This window comes from Crocuta crocuta, unplaced genomic scaffold, assembly GCF_008692635.1.
Source record: "Crocuta crocuta isolate KB4526 unplaced genomic scaffold, BGI_CrCroc_1.0 scaffold26, whole genome shotgun sequence".
Taxonomy (NCBI): Eukaryota; Metazoa; Chordata; class Mammalia; order Carnivora; family Hyaenidae; genus Crocuta; species Crocuta crocuta.
The window spans coordinates 765,184-787,124 of record NW_027532249.1 but is presented as its reverse complement, the minus strand read 5'-3'; the positions used below and the strand labels follow the sequence as shown (position 1 = coordinate 787,124).

The 21,941-nt window shown below is 35.8% G+C and overlaps 1 protein-coding gene across 1 annotated transcript in view; it reads left to right on the top strand.

The window, feature by feature from the left end:
* The window catches only part of CEP192 (centrosomal protein 192), a 128,356-nt gene that overhangs the window by 49,523 nt on the left and 56,892 nt on the right, over window positions 1-21,941 (top strand). The window contains exons 13-18 of the mRNA XM_077778236.1: window positions 3,153-3,217; window positions 3,644-3,853; window positions 6,704-6,827; window positions 8,011-8,129; window positions 13,531-14,353; window positions 14,445-14,571. Coding sequence (XP_077634362.1) covers window positions 3,153-3,217; window positions 3,644-3,853; window positions 6,704-6,827; window positions 8,011-8,129; window positions 13,531-14,353; window positions 14,445-14,571 — 1,468 coding nt within the window. The remainder of the gene's footprint in view (window positions 1-3,152; window positions 3,218-3,643; window positions 3,854-6,703; window positions 6,828-8,010; window positions 8,130-13,530; window positions 14,354-14,444; window positions 14,572-21,941) is intronic.

The following is a 21,941-nucleotide window of genomic DNA, read 5'->3' as shown; positions in this document are numbered from 1 at the left end:
ACTAAGAAAAAATATTTGCTATTCATGTTACAGATTAAGGGCCCATTTTCCTAATATGTAAATAGTTCTAACAAACAATAAGAAAAAGACCAGCTAGTCAATGTAGAATTGGGCAAAGGTTGTAAACAGAAAATTTATAGAAAAGGAAATGAAAATGGTTGCTAAATACTCCAAAAAATTTCACGAGACTTATTTATGGAAAGAAATGCAGAGTAAAACCACTCCATGATACTAAGTTTCAATTATTTCATTGCCAATGATCCAAAAGTTTGGTAATATAACAATGTTGGCAAGAGTGTGAAGAAAACAGGTATTATAGTTCTTTAATAGCCATAGTATCTACATAGAGCAGTATTACAGCATCTCACAAAGTTACAAATATATATATCAAGCAGTTCTTCTGGGAACTTATTCTTCGGATGGACTTGCACAAATGGCATGTGCTGTATGTGCAAGGTTATTACTTGTACATTGTTCATAATAACAAAAGTTTGGAAGCAATGTGGATGTACAAAACAGGAGTAATTAAATAAGGTACATCCATACAAGGAAATACACTGTGGTCATTAAAAAAATGGAAAAGGGCTCTTTAGGTGCTAATATGAAGGAATCACTAAAATAAATTCCTTTTTTTTTTTTAAGTTTATTTATTTTTGAAGGAACAAGCACGTACAGGGGTGCAGTGAGAGAGGGGCAGATAGAGAGAATTCCAAGCAGGCTCTACACTGTCAGCATGGAGCCCAGTGCAGGGCTAGAAGTCATGAACTGTGAGATCATGACCTGAGCCAAAATCAGGATTTGGGCGCTTAACTGACTGAGCCACCCAGGCGCCCCTAAAATAAATTCTTTAATTCCAAGACATAGAAAAGCATATAAAATATTCTGATATTTGTGTAAAAAGATGGAAGAAGGGAGGGCACAATTATTTGTAAATACATATAGTGGAAAGATTTTTTAACAAGAGAAAGAAATGGATTGCAGGAATCCCTAGCTACTTGAACTCAAAAAGCAGCTCGATTCAAATCAGGATTTCAGGAACATTTTATATATTGGTTGCTTCTGGAGGTGTGGGATGTGGGGTCAGAGATGAGGGGGAGACAATTTTCAGTGTTGTATTCCCTTTTATATCTTTGGTTAACTTCTGAAAACTCGTTGTTGAAACATAATGTACATATGTATACCTTTGCATTTGAACTGTGTGGGTGCATTACTATTAAAGAAAACTAAAATGAAGATGTTTAATGAAGCCATCTTTGTATTAGGGAATAAATAATAATGAGCAGGCTGGAAAGGATGAGTAGCATGGATGATAAAGAAATGGAGAAAATGATTAAGGAAAACTATGGAAAAATGGTTGATGGAAGGACAGAAAGGATGAACTGGGTCAAAGGAAATCATGGTCAGGGGAGCTGAATGCAGTGGAAGCATTTTTATAGGAAAGAGGAAGGGAATTTTGAAAATGTAAGAGGAGATAATTCAGAAGAGGAAGGTTGCAAGGCGACATTTCATAATGTCAGAGTCATTTGAAATGAAAATTTATCTACTTAAACTATTCAGGAAATTTACTTAAGAGAAAGGACTTCCCCTGCCCCGTTTCCACCTTGCCCCTCTCTGACAGCTCCATGCCTCTGAGTTACTGTGTCACTTCAGCTCCTGGCCTAGGATTTAAACATGGCTGAGTGCCTGGGGTATATGTGCTGCTTCAAATTTTAGCAACTAACATATTCAGGAGATGTTCAAAAGGACTTTTTTAGATTTGGCAAAGAATTGGGCATAGAGTCTTATAAAAAATGTTTTTTCATAATTGTTGACTGATTGGTGATGAACATTCAAGGTAACAGTATTAATGTAGATTTTTCTTTAATTGAAGAATCTCTTAAAGTACAGGGGGAAAGTACTTAGGGATATGATAAATAGCTTTTGGAACTGTTTACTTAATGACTTAAAAAACATTCAGTATTTAACTCATTGAAGTAAACTGTTTTTCTGGGTTACCTTCACTAGGCCTGATTTCCTACTTTCTCTCCCTTGGCTGTTACATTTGGTTGGTTGATACTTTTACATTTTTAGCCTACTTTGAGTCATGGGCCCTACAGAGAATCTTTGTAGAAAAATTTTTCTGTGAAAGATTCTATTTTTCATGTGATTTTGAGAATTTCCTGGTTCTCTTGCTACCCATTCATAGACTGCTAGGTTAAGAATGTGTTTATATAAGAAATGATGGGCTCACAAGGTAAAGAACAAGCACTATTCTAAGAAGTAAGGATCTGAGCTGTCTCCAGTGTTCTGTTTTTCCTGATTGGAAATAGTCTCCTGTTTCTATTCTCATTTGGTCTCTCAAGGTATTAATGTTGACCTGTCGGGTTTCCAAAAGGGCAGTTTGTATCTGATTAGCCCATAATGGATAATGAGAGAGGGGGACATCCGTCTTGTTTGGGCCATGGTGGACTGTCTCTTCTGGATTGCATACACCCTTCCCATTTCAGCCATTCTCCTGAAGTACCAGGCAGAGGCCCAGACAGGGCAACAGGCAGGCATAGAGCCTGCAGACTTTCTGATTGGTCAGCATGTTTAAAAATCCTTTCGGTTCTAATACCTTGAGCAGGATCATGTGCTTTCCAGTTTGCCACTGTCCCACTGCCCCCGGTTGTGTCATGCCTGGTCCTCTTTGCTCATCCACCTCTGGCCTCCGAGGCATTTTAGTTTGTGGCTTTGGCTTAAAGATTGAAGGTGTCCAGGCCCATTCATCCCTAAGATGTGCTGAGTTGCTCTGTAGGAACTTTGAGGGCAGATGGGGTGACCACTTATTTAGGGTGATCAGGCTTTGGGGTTTGCTGGGATGAAGGATTTTCCATTCTAAAACTGAGACAGTCCTGGGCAAATGGGTGGTTGGGCACCCCAGCCAACCTCTTCACAATAAATTTACAGAGAGGCTTGTCATTGTGATGGTTTCAGATAAAATTTCCAGGTAATTTTCTACAAATAAAAAGCTTACATTGTCAAGCCCCTTTAGTTAAGTTAGAACTAGTTAATAACTCATAAAAATACTAACAGAGTGTTTATTACCAAACTTCCTAACTAGCTAAGTTTTATTTATCTGCTGTTATTAGGCATTAGTATAATTTAATTACATGAACTAATTCTCTTTTCAGCTGAAGCATTGGATTTGATTGCACAAGATGAAGAGGAATTTAATAAAGAGCATCAGTTTATGCAGGTTTGTATTTTATTGGCATCAACCAGAGTTTAAAATATACCTGTATTCTTTCTGGATAGATACATAGTTTTATAGAATTATATCTTATTTTCTCATGGTTAGACAATTTCTCCTTTTTCCTTCATACCCTTAATTATTAATTGAAAAATAACTGGCATGCTAAAGTAATATTTAATTCACTTAAAATCACCTTAATAGGTTTTGAAGATCTTTCCATAGTTTTTAACCATGTTTCAAAATGAAATAATGCTATATAAAGAAACTAAGCTGCTTTATTTATTAGCTGCTTGAGCTTGAGGTTCGTCTAAAGTTTTTAAAAATTAAAATGCTTAAATTTTCTTAGTTAAGTTTTTTTATTTTTGCATATTAGAAAAACAGAAAGAAGCCTTGCTGGGGAAATAAAATGAAACAATAACTTTCTCCTAGGAAGAAAATATAGATGCCCAAAACACTTCAGCTGCACTAGGGGATACGTCTTGGGGAACTTCAGTTAATTACAGTTTGTTGAGGAAATCACTTAGCACATCAGATTTGGACAAAGATGATGCCAGTTATTTACGCCTGTCTTTAGGAGAGTTCTTTGCTCAAAGATCTGAAGCTCTTGGTTGCCTTGGTGGTGGTTACAACGTGAAAAGAGTAAGTATGATATGTGCTACAAGTGGTTGAATTCACCAGCCCTTATGTTTGGAATGTTATGATGGTATTAACTATAGCACACTGTCTTTATAGCAGGGACAGAATAGGGACATGATAGGATAGGATTGTGGTAGACAGCTTAGGTTTTATAGTCAGTCAGACCCTGAGTCCGGTCCTACTTCTACCTTTTGACTAATTCTGTGACATGGAACAGTTTATTTAACTCCTCTGTGTCTTAATTTTCCAGTTTTTAAAATGTAATGCTATTTTATAGGGTTTAAGAATTAAATGTGATAGGACACACAAAGCAGTTAGCACCAAAACTAACTTGCGGTAGGTATTCAATACCTGGTAGTTGATACTGCTATTGTTACATCCTTGGTTGATGGGAAGAATTCGAAGATTGCTTTTTTTAACCTCTTACCTGAAAACATGTCTTGAAATATAGGAGTGTTTTGGTTTAATAAGTGGCAATACGTGTGAAAATTTGAAAATGCAAGACAGTGGTAATTTCTGTGAAGTGTGGTGAAGAGAAGTTGCTATAGCTGTGGTGGTCAGTGTGACCTCTGAGGAGATTTAGCTGGGACCTAAATGATGGGAAGAAGGCAGCTCCCAAAAGATATGAAGGCAGAGTGTTCCCAACAAAGGGCGACCCTCTATGTGAAGGATTGGCAGTAGGAACTAGAGTGGAGGAACAGAAAGCAGACCAGTGGAGCTAATGTGAATAGCGGGGTGGGGGTAGGTAGGATGGTTTAATGGTAGAAGACGACTAGGGCCAGATCGTGTGGGGGTCCTTGTAGGACTTGGGTTCATCTGAAATGAACTGGAAAGAAGTGCTTAGAAGCAGGGAGCAACTTTATCATGGTGCTGGCCCCATCTCCATGTGTGAAATGATGCTATTTTATGTGGAGCCTGGGTGGAGAGGGTCAGTGAACCAAAAGGTGGAATAGAAGCAGGGATAGGCTTAGCGCATGGGAAAAAAACACGGTGAAGGCCAGGGTCTAGAATGATAGTAGGCACACAGAAAAAAATTAAGGATTCAAGATTTCTTTTGGAGGTAGAGTCAAAGGCTTGATAAATACCATGTAGGAAGTTAGGTTATTGGAGGGAGTGGTTATTAAAACTGGATTTCACTAACAATATAATTGAAATAATAGCCATGGTGTTAGAACTCAAAGTTGACTTACAGAACTTAAATTTGAAACTGAACTATGGGTCCTATCTGTGTAGTGAATTAAAAAATGCAAATAAATGCTTTAGAGAGACAGGATTAATATCCTGACTGGATCGATTGAGATTCTTGACATTAGGAGAGAAGTTGAACAGTAAATGAATTCCTTTTTTTTTTTTTTAATAGTTTATTGTCAAATTAGTTTCCACATAACACCCAGTGCTCATCCCCACAAGTGTCCTCCTCCATGCCCATCCCCCCCTCCCCCCACATCCATCAGTCCTCAGTTTTTGTCAGCATTCAAGAGTCTCTCATGGTTTGCTTCTCTCCCTTTCCCCCACCATTTCCGCCCTTCTTCTCCCCCTTGTTCCTCCGTCAAGTTCCTCCTAATCCTCCTATACGTGCAAACATATGATATTTGTCCTTCTCTGCCTGACTTATTTCGCTCAGCATAACACCCTCAAGGTCCATCCATGTTGCTACACATGGCCAGATTTCATTGTTTCTCATTGCCATGTAGTATTCCATGGTATAGATAAACCACATCTTCTTGATCCATTCATCTGTTGATGGACACTTAGGCTCTTTCCATGTTTTGGCTATTGTGGAGAGTGCTGCTATGAACATTGGGGTACATGTGCTCCTATGCATCAGCATTTCTGTATCCCTTGGGTAAATTCCTAGCAGTGCTATTGCTGGGTCATACGGGAGTTCTATTGTTAGTTTCCTGAGGAACCTCCACACTGTTTTCCAGAGGGGCTGTACCAGTTTACATTCCCACCAACAGTGTAGGAGGGTGCCCGTTTCTCCACATCCTCGCCAGCATCTAGAGTTCTCTGATTTGCTCATTTTAGCCACTCTGACTGGCGTGAGGTGGTATCTCAGTGTGGTTTTGATTTGTATTTCCCTGATGAGGAGGGATGCTGAACATCGTTTCATGTGTCTGTTGGCCATCTGGATGTCCTCTTTGGAGAAGTGTCTGTTCATATCTTCTGCCCACAGTAAATGAATTCCTTACTAAATAAAGCACTAGATCATGGAAAAATAGATCTATCATTTGGAGTTTCTGTTTGGTTTTAGTTATGTAATGTTACTTGCATTCAGGTTGTTGGATCAAGGGAAGACATTCCCAGCTAAAGATAAGTCAAAAATTGAGTGCACTTAATGAATTTATATTTCAAGTCTATCATGTGAAAGTTCTGTAAGAAAGACAAGTGGGAATTCCCAGCTCATTAACTGCTAAGGACATACTTAACCTTAACAAAGATTTTCAAGGACGTATTATGTAAAATAAATACCCTTATACTGTAAGTTCCAGGAAGGCAGGAGATTTTATCTTTTTTCTCATTGACATGTCAAACTATGATTAATAGTGCTTGACACAGTAGGTGCTCAACAATAATTACTGAAGGAATGGAATATCATTTCTAGGTTGTTTGAAGTTGGATTTCTTAGTAAGAGCAACTTATTTGACATATTAATTTTGATGATTGAAGATAGCAGTAAGAAAATAAAACTAGACTTTTAAATTTTATCTCTAGTAATTTAAGTTTAAATGAAAAGAACAGAATTATTTTGTTGAGTTCATTTAGTTAGGTTACCTATAGTAAGATAAAACAGTCCAGAATTTCTCAAAGCAGTTAAAAATTAAGGAAATAATTCACATGTTTATTTTGTAGCCATCATTTGGTTATTTTATTAGATCACCAGAGAAGAGAGAACCTGTTGCTCTCATAAGAAAATCTGATGTATCAAGAAGTAATTTGGAAAAAGAAATGGCCCAAGTTAACAATGTATTTTCAGGTAATGGATTAAAAGAAGGAGTTTTTAGTAACCTTTTTTTAACCTATAAATTAGTGGTTGTGTGATCATATTCTTTATGGGTGAAAATGTATATACCACTTTGGGTTTTTTCAGTATTAGTCACAGGCTTTATCCTTATATAACCCCACATTTCCTTTTTAATCAAAAGTGAAAACAAGTCAGCCAAAATCCACCTAAATCCTTTTGTAAAAAAAAACCAAAGTAAATAAAATATAATCTGTTCAAATGGACTAGTTAAATTGGCCTGTTAGAATACTGAGTTGTTTTTTTAAAAGAACTACTGAGTTAATGAACTGTAGCTATTATATTTAGGTGGTTAAAAAGCTATTTTAGATTTGAGGGCGCCTGGATGGCTCAGTCGGTTAAGTGTCTGACTTCAGCTCAGGTCATGATCTCACAGTTTGTGGGTTCTGGCCCCATGTCGGGCTCTGTGCTGACAGCTCAGATCCTGGACCCTGCTTCAGATTCTGTCTCCTCTCCTCTGCCCCTCCCCTGCTCGTTCGCTCTCTCTCGCTCTCTCTCTCTCTGTCTCTCTCTCTCTGTCTCTCTCCCTCTCTCTCAAAAATAAGTAAACATTTAAAAAAATAAAAGTAAAAGCTTTTTGAGATTTGGACTATGATAGTCTAAGCCTGATTAGTATCCATGATATATATTTAAAATCAGACTTTCTTGGTTAACATACAATTATCGAACAGCTGCTTTTTGCTAGTACAGTGCCTGGTGCTACATATCATATATAATTGAACAAAATATGCTCCAATCCTTAAAGACCCTGTCTTCCAATAGAGGAGTTGGGATAAAGAGGCTATATGTATAATTAGTTGATTTTCTTATTGTAAAGAATACTTATTTTTAAATTCAGCTTATTGTATATTTGTGAAATGTTTAAAGCTGAAAATATTAAATGAATTTGTCAGTATTTGCAAAGGAGAGATTGAAATCCACAGTCTTCAAAGTTTAAGCTGGGCAGAAGCATATTAACAATGCTCTGGTTCTTTGTCTTAGTGACTGTACAATTAAAGAGTTTTTGTGAAGATGACTGATACCAAGGTACGATGACTTCTTCCTTGGTAGTTAATCATGTTGAGTGGTCCTCGTCCCACAGATTATTTTTGTGAGATAGGATATAGTTGTAAGTTGAATTATTGTATATTTTCTACAGGAGACTTAAAAGCACAACTAAGTGAAGGATCAGTTACGCTTCAGGCTGAAGAACTGGAGGGTATTTCACAAGTGGATGAAAGTGATGTGACATTAACTGCCAGTAACAGCAAAACAGAGGTATCTTAAGTCTTCCATGGAAGAAAACTAAAACCACATTGTCATAGTTCTTGTATAAGATCACATGTGAAAAATACATACAGTATAAATAACATGGTAGGGGTTTTTTGGATTCAGTTTTATTATAAATGTCCTTTGAATTTTTAATAACATTTTAATCAATGTGTAATAAATATGCATGCTACATACATACATACTAAACATACATAAATTTGTTTATAAAACAGACTTACAGTCAGTGAGTTATCACAGTTTACACACCTTTGTACACCCCAGATCAAGAAAGAGAACATTGCTAGTTGCCCAGAAACCATTTTTATGCCCCTTCTGAATGCTACTCCTCTTATCTTACTAACACTGTATTAATCTTGCCTGATTTTGAGCTTTATATACAAGAAATCGTATAGCATGTATTCTTTTGTTTGATTTTTTTTTCACTTATGTTTGCCAGTTGCAACTATGTTATTAAGTATTAATGGAAGCTTATTTTCATTACTATATACTATTCAGTTGCTATGTCCATTCGACATGTCTGTTAGACATTTGGGGTCTATCTTATGTCAATATGACACTTAAAATCCTGTGGCTTTATAAGTCTTGGACAAGTCCTCTTTTCTTACTTTTCTTTTAAAAGTATTTTGGCTATTCTTGGCCCTTTGCATTCATATATATTTTAAAATCAGATTGTCACCTTCAGTAAACCAACCAACTAGTAGCACTGTTGGCCTTTTAATTGGGGCTGTGTTTTATCTGTACAACAGTCAAATTGACATCTTTGGAATACAAAATCTTCTAATTCATGAAAATTATATATTATTCCACTTAGGTTTTATTTTTTTCTCTGTATTTTATGATGTGTGTGTGGGTGTGTGTGTGTGTGTGTGCGCACGTGCGCGCTCGCGCGCCCAGAGATTTTTGCATATCTTTTGTTAAATTTCTTGCTAACTTATTGAAACAGTATTTTTTAAAATAATATTTTAATATTATCTTTCTTCATTCTCCCTCTTTTGTGGCTAAACAAAAATAATGTTATATATATGTATATATATTTTTTTCTATATATGCAGTTTTATCATCTGAGAATAACAACAGTTTTGATCCTTACTGTTTTTGATACCTTCATTTCTTTGACTAGTTTACCTAACTACACCTCAGAATAGTGTTGAAGAAGATAAGTACTGATGTTGGGGCTTCCTGACAGAGTGGGAAAGCTCTTCAGTATTTTATTTGTAAATTGGAAATGTGCTATAGGGTGATGTTTTTTTTTAATCATTGATTTTTAAAATTCCCTTCTAGTATTTGTCACCTAGTTTGTTTTTAACTTGTAAGGAGGTTGAATCTTGTCAAATGCTTTTTTGTATCTATCAAGGTAAACAAGCTTTTTTTTAATTCTGGTAATGTGATGAATTACATTAAATAGTTTAAAAATATTATACCATTCTTCTATACTTGGAATCAACTTTGCTTGGGTTATGATCCACTGTCCTTTTTATAGATCACTGGATTTGGTTTGCTAATGGCCTATTTAGAATTTTGTATCTGTGTCAGAATGTCTTTTCAGTTTTGGTATCAAGGTTTTGATGGTCTCATTTTTTCTATTTTTCTGGAAGACTGTAAGATTGGATCTGTTAGATTTTGGTAGAATATATTGGTGAAATCCTCTTGAGTCTGGAGTTTTCTTTAATACTTTTTAATTGCTGATTCAGTTTCTTTAGTAGTTATAGGACTATTCTGATGTTTAAAACTTATGTCTGTTTCTGGGTACATGGGTTGCTGAAGTTGGTTAAGGGTCTAGTTCTTGGTTTCAGCTCAGGTCATGATTTCATAGTTTGTGGGTTTGAACCCCACTTTGAGCTCCACTGTGACACCTGCTTAGGATTTTTCTCTCCCTCTCTCTGCTCCTCCCTGCTCTCATTCTCTCTCTCTCTCAAAATAAATAAAACAATTGTGTCCATTTTAATAAATTGTAGTTTTCTAGGAATGTTAACCTTTCATCTAAACTTAAAAATATATCACTCCATAATATCCTCTTGTGATTGTTTAATACTTTCTTTAGGTTCTTAAGGGATGTTCTCTTTGTTACATATTGGTTCTTTTACTCTCTTTTTTTCCTTAGTAATTCTTGCCAGGTATTTCTTGAGTTTATTAATTCATTAATTTTATTCACTGTTTTCTGTTCATAGTTTTGGTCTTTGTTTCCTTCATATTCTCTGTGGATTTAATTTGTTGTTTTTCTAATTTCTGGAGATGAATACTTAGCTTAATTTTTCTGCTTTTCCTACATAAACATCTGATGATACAAATTTCTCTGAAAGCTGGGATTTTGTTGCATCCCATACTGTTTTTTTAATCACATGTTTTGATATGTCATACTGTCCTTATTAGTCCATTTAATGTATTTTCTGATTTTTCTGGTCCATTGGTTTTTGCAAGTGTATTGTTTAGTTTCCAAACATTTGAGGATTTTCCTAATTTTTAAATATTGATTCTAGGCCTGTGGCTGCACAGTAGTCAGAGAAATTTTGGTTTTAGTCCTTTGAAATTTATTGAGACATGTTCAGTTTTTGAAAATACTTTCTGTGCACGTGATAGGAATGCCTGTGGTGTGATCTTTGGCTGTTCTCTTCTGTATATTTTATTTAGGTGAAGTTTACCAAATCATGGTGATGAAATGTATCCTTAAAATTATTGTGCTTGTTCTTTCAGTTACTTAGATATTATTATAAAATCTCACCCTATTATCATGAATTTGTCTGTTATTCATTATGAATCTGACAGTATTTGCTTGAAAAATTTCAAAGCTATATTTTTAGGTCCATACAAATTAGAATGTTCCTTCTGGTGAATTGAACCTTCTGTCATTGTGCATGACTGTCATTGTCTGTAGTTATGCTTTATGCCTTAAGCCTAATCGCATATTAATACAGGTAATACCAGCTTTCTTTCTTTAGTGTTTGTTTAGTGTTTGCATGTTATATCTTTTTTATTTTGCTTTTAACTTTCTATATCTTTATATTTTAGATGTGTCTCTTATAAGTACATAGAATTGGAGTTTATTTTTCAGTTTCATAATCTTTCTTACATTTAATGGAATTATCAATAAATGGGCATTTGAATCTGGACTGTTTATTCACTTTCATTCTTTTTTTTGGTATATTCTTGTGGATTTTTTAGAAGTATTTTTTAAATATTATTCCAGTTTTCTCCCTTTATTAATTTGGTGATTATATATTCTTTTCCTGTTATTTTAGTAATTACCTAAGAAATTATAACCTGACTTCTTTGCTTACTAATGTTTAATATTATAGAAATTTGGGGGGGTTTTTTTGACCTTTCACTTAACATTACAAGGACCATAAAACAGTGTTTATTCCACTTCACTCTTACAAGCTACTATTGTTTTATATTTTAATTCTCTGTTTAAACCCTCTAAGCCATATGATGATGATGGTGGTGGTGACTGCTATTATATATAAAACCAATATGCATCTCTGACTTTCCATCTGAAATTTTCTTCTGCTTAAAGAATATCCTTATAATTTCTTTTAATAAGGATCTACTGGTAATGAATTCTGTTTTTGTATCTAAAAATATCTTTATTTCACCTTTATTTATGAAGCATATTTTTGTTTACTATAGACTTCTATGAAAGAACTTATAGCCATTTGAATATATTAGTATTTCATTTAAAAAGTTTTCTATCAATCTTATTGTTAACTTTATTAAAGATAACGTATCTTATTATCTGTGGCTTCTTTAAACATTTTTATCTTTGGTTTTTATCTATTTTGCTGGGATATGCTTAGATACCTTTTGTTTTATCCTGATTGGGGTTTGTAGGCCTTTTTGAAACTTGGGTTGTTGACTTTCAGAAGGTTTAGAAAATTCTCAGCCGGTATGTCTTCAGATAAACTTTTTGTTCTGTTCCCTGTCCTTTTTCTTCTGAGAGTTCAGGTACAAGTATGTTAGACTTTCTCAGAGCATCCCTTTTTCCTGTTCTTTCTGTTCTGTTGTGTACTTTCTGTTACTTTCTCTTTTATGATTCATTCCAAATATTTTTTCAGACTTCTAAGTCTCTTTCTTTTTTCACTTGAGTCCAATTTGTTGTTAAATCCATCTACTGGGTTCTTAATTTGTTATTGTATTTTTCAACTATATAATCTGCATTTAGTTCTTAACTTGTAATTTCTTGTCCTCTGAGTTCTCAATATTGTCTTTTATTTCTTAAGTATATTTTTGAGTTTATGTTTTAAATTTAGATGTGTTTTAGATTCTGACAACTCCTTTGTCTTTATGTCCCCCCATGGGTCTGTTTCTCTGGGATTTGGGCCACTTTATCTTGGAACACCATGTATCATTCATTGATGGGGGAGTGAATTTTTACAGGAAAAAGTATTGAAATAATTTGAGGCCACAAAAGTTATAATCTTCTAGACTGGGTTTATGTTTGCTTCTGACATGAATGAGGAACACTAGCAACCTTAGATCATTTTAATCTAGTTACTGAGATTGAACTGATTAGAGCCCGACCCGCAGTCCTTATGAGAGCCAGTCTGATTTTGGTTTCCCTTTTCTCTAGGGTGTAGTCCTTTGTGGTCTCATCCTAAAGCATGGATGTTTTGCATGGCTACACCCTCCCCCTCACTATTGGTTAGCACTGAACTCTGTTTTTATACGCTCACCACCATAAGAACAGCTATGTTGAGCTTCTTCTTAAAGTTGTATCCACAGCCTCTGAAAGCAGTAGATCCCCACAGGGAGGAGCGTCCTCATTACTGGCTTCATCTTTGTTGCTTCTCTTGGGTTCTGTCCCCAAAGTCTTTGTTTCTTTTCTCCAGTGCCTTCTAAGAGATGCTTTTGGATATGCTCTCCAGTTCTAACTGTTCTCAGGCAGAGTTGGTTTTCGTCACTTAGTCTGCTATTACTGGAGACAGAAGTCTTAACTTGATTTTTATATTAAATATATCTGTGTTTCTTTGCTGTTAGATCCATTTCCATTGTTTGCCCATGGTTCGTATTTGTGTCTTCTTATAAGTAATTCCAGCAGTTGAATGAAATTGCCAAGAATTATGCTTGGAATCACAATGTCTGGTTTCTCAATCTCATTATCTTAATTTTTTGTTTTAAATTACTGTCTGGTTCAGTTTTAACATCTTCTTAGCACCTCTTTAACTCCTGAAGATTTTTGTTTTGAACAATTGATAACCCAAATTTGTTAGTAACCCAGTACTCTATAAGTTGATAGCAGCTGTCTCTTTAAATTAGGGTATTAATTGGTATTACCATTAATTTCTTGTTGCTATTAAATCTTCTGTAACGTCTAAAGATTAAATTAACATGTCCATGTCCATGTCCATGGAAAGGAGGTAAATTTATCTAATGTGAACTTTCTTATTTCTAGGACACTTCCATCATGAGTAGCAATTCCCAAAGTTACAAAAACGAGACACGTACTGGTGGTGATTCTGTACTTACGATAAGCACCATTGCTTCAGCCATTGCAGATGCATCAGTGAGTACTGATCCTTCCCAACTTGCTGCCATGATCAAGGCACTTACAAATAAAACCAAAGAGAAGACTTTACAGGAAGATGATAAACAAAAGGATTATTCCATTGTGTCTCAGTTTGTGCCTAATGATATAGAAAAAAGTAATGGATCCAGCATGTTTGATATGGAGAAATACCTTAAAAAAACAGAAGTTAGTAGGTGTGAAGGTGGGCTGGAAAACTTTTCAAGAGCTGGTGTGTCTGATATTTGGGATTTATCTTTACCAAAAGAACAGACTATACAAAATATCCATACAGTGGACTTAAATGCTGCTAATATAAGGGAACCAGAAAAAAATACAGCATGTACTTTTTATGGTGAAAATGGAGAGTGCAAAAATCAAGAATCACTTAGAGCAAACTCTCCAAATTCAATTCTTCCAAATAGAAAAGAGAGTGAAAGTGCAATAGGTGATGTGAAAACATACCCTATTGATAACAAATTACCAGATATTGGTAATCGCAAAACAGCCACCTCAGTATTCACTGCAATATCTAATAGTTATTCATTGGTAAGGAACCCCAGAATAGCATCTGTTTGGATGTCAGAAGAGTGTGAAGAAATGCAAAATAATAGAGAAAACCAGAGCCAAAATGAGTATCTTAGTGAAACAAGCAACACTGAAAAACATGTGACTTTTGGAAAACATTCCATAATTGCACCTAAAAATGTTGGTAAGTGTTGAAGTGATTGGTCACATTTACAAAATTACACACAAGTGGTATTTGTTGTTGTTCTCATTGGGAAATAACACCTTTCTGATAGATTTGAAAAATCACTCTCCCGAGCATGGTGGACACAGCTCAGAGGATGACCAGGAAAGCTTCCGACCATCCTCTTCTCCACTGAGTCATTCTTCTCCTAGTGAAATTTCTGGAACAAGTTTATCAGGGTAGGTGCTTACCTTTTGTTTTCCTTTTTCTTTAATAATAAAAATACATGTTCAGTATAAGAAAATTAGAAAAAGTGTGAAGAAGAAAAATAATCATTTATGAGTTCATTTCTCAAAGATAAGCATTGTAAATACTTTGTGAATTTGTTTCAAGCCATTTTTCTATGTGAATTTTTATTCGTTTATAATGATTCTTTGTATTTAAGAGGAAATCAATAATGTTACAGTCTGCACAATGAATCAGGCATGGATTATTTGATGCCTCTGGTGGATGGTGGTAGATACTATGACATTTTACTGTGTTTTACCATCTAATTTTATTGCTTTTTTGCCATTTTAATGATACAAAGATGAACAACTTAAGGATAGATCTCTATAAGTGAAATTACCAGGTCAGGAAATTATTAGTGAATTATTTTCTGAATAGGTCTTAAAAACTTGCATTCTCACCATCAGTGCATGATGAAAGTATCCATCTCACTGTTTTCTTATCAGCATTTTAAATAGCTTAAAGTTTTGGATTTTTAAAAATCTTGTGTTAATTTGATATTTTAATACTAATAAGATTGGCAAATAATTTGTCAAAGGTTAGAAGAAGAATCATAATATTTCATAGGTTTTTAACTCAAGCTAATTTAACCATCAAGTTTTAAGAACATTTTAAAATGTAGTTTTTGAGGGACGCTTGTGTAGCTCAGTGGTTAAGCAGCCAACTTCAGCTCAGGTCATTATCTCAATTTATGGGTTGGAGCCCTGCGTCCAGGCTCTGTACTGACAGCTCAGAATCTGGAACCTGCTTTGGATTTTGTGTCTCCCTCTCTCTCTGCCCTCCCCACCCCTGCTCTGCTTGTGTTCTGTCTGTCTCTCTCAAAAATAAATAAACATTAAAAAATATTTTTTTATAAATAAAATGTAATTTTTTGAAAGTGCTGTAATTTGCATTATATACATATATAGGCATATGTGCGTGTATAATTTTTGAAGAATGTAAATTTATTGCTTTTTGAAATGTTATGTATACGTAGTTATGTGTAGATGCATTCATGTGCTTGTGCATATTTCCCTTTATTACTGTGTTCCTTGTCTGCCTAGTTCCCTTATCCCTTCCAGGGAGCTACTGTTATTAGTTTCTTAGGTGTCTAGCATTTCTTTATGCATGCATAACCAAATATGAATATATATTCTTGTTGTTATCACTTTTTATACTCAATATAGGGTCCTTTACACACTTCTTAATGTTTTTTTGTTTTTTTTAAATATTTTTATTTATTTCTAGGAGAGAGAGAGAGACAGCGTGAGCAGGGGAGGGTCAGAGAGAGAGGGAGACACAGACTCTGAAATAGGCTCCAGGCTCTGAGCTGGCAGTCAGCACAGAGCCCAACGTGGGGCTTGAACCCACGAACCGTGAGATCATGACCTAAGCAAAAGTCGGACGCTTAACCGACTAAGCCACCCAGGCGCCCCAACACTTGTTAATGTTTTGCTATACAAGGTTACTTTGTTATAGAAATGTCATCTGTATTGTAGTCATCTCAGTCATGTGTAATAGAAGTATAGGATACATGCCCAGAAATGAGATTATTGGGTCAAAGATTATTTGCATTCATGTTCATATTTAAATGAGTACAACCACTCCATAGAGGTTGTATTGATTTAACCAACAAGAGAGAGCCTGTTTTCCCACAGCTTCATCAACAGAATGTTTATAAAACTTTGATGGTTGATACGTTGATAGGTGAAAAAAATTGTAATTCAACATGTCTTTAATTCATATGTTTTAGGAGTGGTGGTGAGCATCTTTTCCTCTATATTCCTACTTATATGAATAGATACTTTGTATCTCTTTCATGTTTGTTGCTCATTTTTCTCATGATTTTTAATCTTTTTTGTCTCCATTTGTAGGAGCCTGTGATGTATTAGGGAGATGAATAGCCCTTTGTGTTATGAGTTATAGTTTCTAGTCTTAAGAAGTTTTTTATTTCAGGGTGCTTGGGTGGCTCAGTTGGTTAACTGTCTGACTCTTGGTTTCTGCTCTGGTCATGATCTCACAGTTCATGGGTTCAAGACCCACATCAAACTCTGCATAACAGCAAGGAACCTGCTTGGGATTCTCTCTCTCCTTCTCTGCCCCTCTCACGCTCACACTAGTACGTGCACTCTGTCTCTCAAAAATAAATATTTTTTTAAAAAGTTTTTTTTCAAAGCGCCTGGTGGCTCAGTCGGTTAAGCACCCGACTTCAGCTCAGGTCATGATCTCACGGTTTGTGGGTTCGAGCCCCATGTCGGGCTCTGTGCTGACAGCTAGCTCAGAGCCTGGAGCCTGTTCAGATTCTGTGTCTCCCTCTCTTTCTGACCCTCCCCTGCTCATGCTGTCTCTCTCTCTCTCTCAGAAATATATAAAACATTAAAAAAATTTTTTAAGTTTTTTTCTTTTTACTTTGCTTGCATTTTCTGCCATATAGAAAATTTACTATTAAATTTATAAGTTTTGTCTTTTATGGCTTTATAAGAGATATTTTATATGTTTTTCTATTGAAAGATGTTAATAAACAGGAAAACTTGCCTAAACAGTGAAATTATAAACATTTTTCTATATTAAAAAAATTTTTAATGTTTATTTGCGGGGGTGGGGGGAGGTAGTCAGGGAAGGGACAGAGAGAGAGGGAGACACAGAATCTGAAGCAGGCTCCAGGCTTTGAGCTGTCAGCACAGAGACTGACATGGAGCTTGAACTCATGAACTGTGAGATGACCTGAGCAGAAAGAAGTTGGACGCTCAAACGACTGAGCCCCCAGATGCCCCCAAAATTTTCAATAATTTGGAACAGGCTGGAATTACATCTAATTTCAAAGGTGTTTAAGTGTTTCTCTAACTGTCCTTGAAGTTTCGCATATTTATCTGTAATGGTATGGATAAGCTAGAGCTTAATATTAGTGACGGGCTTAATTCCTTCCAGTTTAAGTTATTATATAACTTCATCTTGCAACACTTTTTCATATACATAGCCACCTCCTATTTAATGGTTAATGTTGACAAGACATTAGATGTCTCCAGCCCAACCAAATTTGAAGGTCTTTTGGCCTTGACTTGTCATGATTGCTGTCATCCACCAAATTTCTCCTTCTTCTCATCCCTAATACTTGTCTGTAAAGTTATCGAGTGTTTTATCTTTGTACCATTAAATATGCTTCTGCTTCTGACACTTGTCTTAACAGCTTTAAATGATGTTTTTTGAGTCCCAGCTGTGTTAGTTTCCCATGGCTGCCATAACTATCACAAACTGGGTGGTTTAACACAACAGAAAGGTATTGTCTCATACTCTGAAGGCTGGAAGTTCAGGGCTATGTTCTCTCTGAAGCTTTTATAGGGGTGGGGGTGCTTGGCTGGCTCAGCTGGTATAGTGTGTAACTCTTGATCTCGGGATTTTGAGTTCCAGCCCCATGTCGGGTGTAGAGATTACATAAAAATAAAAAATCTTTAAAGCTTTTAGGGTAGGATCCTTCCTTATCTTTTCCAGCTTAGGGTACTCCTGGGCACCTATTGGTATGTAGATGAATTACTCTAATCTCTGCCTCTAGATTCACATTGCTGTCTTATGTCTCTATGTCCAGAGTTCCTTCTTACAAGGACACTATTCACATTGGATTAAGGACCCAGCCTACTCCACTATAACCTTATTTTAATTAATTATATCTGCAGCAGTCCCATTTTCAAACAAGGTCACATTCTGAAGTACTGGGTGTTAAGACTTTAACATAAATTTTTTATGGAAACACAGCTCAACCCATAATAGTGTCTGTGACCAATGAGACCGTTAGAGAACTTACTCTTATGTTCTTTCCCTTTCCTCTGTTTCTTTTTTAGCTACATAATTTCTCTGTTGGCATTTCATTTACATTTTGAATCATCACTGTATCCTACACTTGTCTAATTTTTATTCTGTAGTTAAATATATTCGTTTTTAGCCATTAGGTGTTTACTCTCTTGACTGAAGTATGTCCTGTGGTAATTTGCTCAGAGGATGGAGGGAACAGTAGGCTCTTTTATGTTCCATGGTTACCCTATGTCTTTTGTAATAGAAACATGGTGTGGCTCTGTTTAAAATCTTTGGCTTATGCTTTCCTCCCTTAAGATTTTTGTAGGGATTGCTTTACTGTCTCTGTGGAAGGTAGGAGGGAAATCTGAGGTATCCCAGTTCTGTCTCAGAATTGACTTGATCTTTTTGTAATCTTATGCCAAAGATGCCTTATCTTTCAAGTTTAGTTGATTAGTAGGCTCTCTATCTGTATGTTGACTCTTCATGGTTACTTTGTCCCATCACACAGTATACCCTTCAATATGTGGATTCAAGCATTTATGGAGGGGAAAATTTTTTTTGAATTACTTGTTAAAATATTGGTCCTGCTCTGTCACTTTACTGCTCCCAGAGCTCTAGTGATACCTGTGTGGGATCTATTTTGCTTGACATCTGCATTTATTTTCTCTTTAATCGTTTTTTTAAGAACTTAACTATTTGGAAAAATTATAGATCGACAGGAGGTTACAAAGATACTGTAGAAGGAGTCCCTTGTCTCCTTCACCAAGTTTCCCCTAGTGGTTACATTTCTTATAATTATACCATGGTGTCACCGCCAGTGAATGTATGGGTAGAATTCAGTGTCATTTTATCACAGGTATGAATCCATGTAACAACCACCACCACAATGAAAGAACTTTACCTGTGGTGGTTTGCCTCTTTCTTAATTGCTGTTTCATCTTGTTTGCATTTCACATATTTGATCTCTGCATTCCTTACAGTGTTTTCTGCAGTGTCTCTTCCCCCCGTGTACTTTTCAAATTTCATCTTGTTTTCTATGGTTTTGATATTTTTAAATTGTATGTGAAGGCATTTAATAAAAGCTATATATATAAAGACTTTCATTATTTTTTACTTCATACTGCCCTTGGTCAGACACGAAATGCTAGCTGGATGGTCTTACTTTTGGACCCACCTGATTTTTCTTGTACTTGTAAGAAAATATACTTATCTATTATGTGTAGGAAATATACTTAGGGAGATCTCATGAAGTTGGTATATGTTCTGATATTTTGAATGAGGGTATCATGTTTACTTTTCTAAAATGATCATGGAATTGGTAAGCTTATTCCACATGGGTAAGCTAGCCAGGGACCTGCACCCTCGCCTTTTAGCTTGGGACAAAACAACAGGCCTTAATGAGAAAAGGCCAATTTAGAAGTGGGTGAATGTGCTCTGAATTCACATTGCTGGGGAAGATGCAAGGAGAGTAATGGTGTCTTGCTGAGTTGCTCAGTGTATGTGTTATGCTGCCATAGCCAGGAAAGTAAATACTGGTTGAGATCTCTTGATCAGTTTGTGACATGAAATTAATCCATGAATCATTTTGGGATGCAGTTTAGCCTATTATCAAGCTTATTGTCCAAGTTTTGGCCCACTCCTAACCCAATTTTAGGATTTCACAGTATGCATTGCTGTATTATGTTTTTACTGATGTGTAATAAACACATAGTGAAATATACATGTCATAGAGCATTTCATTCAGTGGGTTTCTGACACTTAAATACACTTATTTAAACACCCACTGCCCGCCAGGGTGCCTGGGTGGCTCAGTGGGTTGAGCTTCCAATTCTTGATTTCTGCTCAGGTCATGATCCTAGGGTTGTGGGATCAAGCCATGTGTCAGACTCCACACTGAGCATGGTGCTTGCTTGGGATTCTCTCTCTCCCTCACTTGTGTGCATGTGCTCTCTCTCTCATAAAAATTAAAAAAAAAAAAAGAACACCAACTCCTAAAATATATAGCACACTTAACATCCCCCCATTAACAATATCTTGCCCTTTTCAAGTCAATTCTTCTCCTCCTTCCCTGCCCCACCCTAGCATTCACTTTCTGATCTGTGTCACCATAGTTTAGTTTTGTCTGTTCTTGCATTTTATTTGAATGGAATCATACATTTTTCTGTGTCTAGCTTCCTCGGATTAACATGTTTTTGACATTCATCCTGTGGTTTTTGATACACCACCAGCTCCTTGTGTTCATGGCTGCATAGCACTCCGTCACATGACTGTAGCCAGGCTGTGTATGTTCTCTTGTTGCCCAATGTTCGTTTTCGTCTTAGCCTCCTTTCTAGCTCTGTTTTAGCTTCCTACTACAGTTTTCTCTCTTTTTTCCCTCATCAACTTCAAATGCCTGTCAGTCTCAGTTGTTGGTTTTCCTGGGTTATGATAAGCTCTGTATACACAGTTCTTTCTTCAGCTGAGGAAATTTTATTTTCTATTACCTTTGATTGTTGATTGTCTTCCATCTATTCCCTCTTCCTTTTGAGAAGCCTGGTTTCTCATTAGTTGACACTCCCTTCTCTGGTTATCTGTGACTATTTTCTTTTTCCTAATTTTCATTTTCTTTATACATTCACTCTGTATCATGGGGTAGCTGCTCAAGTGTTTATCCTCTGCTTCACTGATTTTCTGTAGTATCAATTATGCTTTTCGTTGCTCCTAACATAGACTTTAATTTTGTGTTCATTTACCTTTATTCAAGTCATCCCTTACTTTTTTATTATGATAAAATGAGTGTGACTTTTTTTTTTAGTGGGATATTTTTATTTTTTTTGGTTTCTGCCATCTTGTATTCCTTTTTTTTTTTTTTTTAACTCATGGTATTCTGTTGGTCAAAATTTTCATCTGTTCAGTGGCAACACTTTTTTTGGTTAGTGTACTTTGTATGATGAGTTTTGCTGTTCATTAACATTTCCTGCTAGCTGATCTTCCAGCTAGTTTCCAGCAGGTCCATAGAGCTGATTTAGATCTTCTAATTCCAGAATCACCTTTGTGCCTCTATATGGTTGGTACCTTGGCAGTTTTGGGATTCCTTTGAAGATTAACATCTTAGCTGAAATTTTTCTCTTTATTTTCATGCATTTTTACAGTTCACATCTCATTACTTGAGGTAATACACCCAAAATACATTCCTTCTTTTTTTTTTTTAACGATTTTTTAAAATTTTAATTATTTTGATGGAGAGAGAGCATACATGAACAAATGCGTGAGCAGAGGAGGGGCAGAGAAATAGAAAGAGAATCCAAGCAGGCAGGCTCCACACTGTCAGCACAGAGCCTGATGCAGGCCTGAGCTCACATACTGTAAGATCATGACCTGAGCTGAGATCAAGAGTCGGACACTTAACTGACTGAGCCACCCAGGCACCCCTCTAATCTTTTTTTTTTTTTTTTAATGTAATGAACATTTTTCTGAGTCAAAGGATAGTACTCAACAGCATGGTTTAAAATGGCTGCATAGTGTTTTACTGTGTGTTTGTGCCATAATTTCTGTAGCCTAATTTCTCCCATAT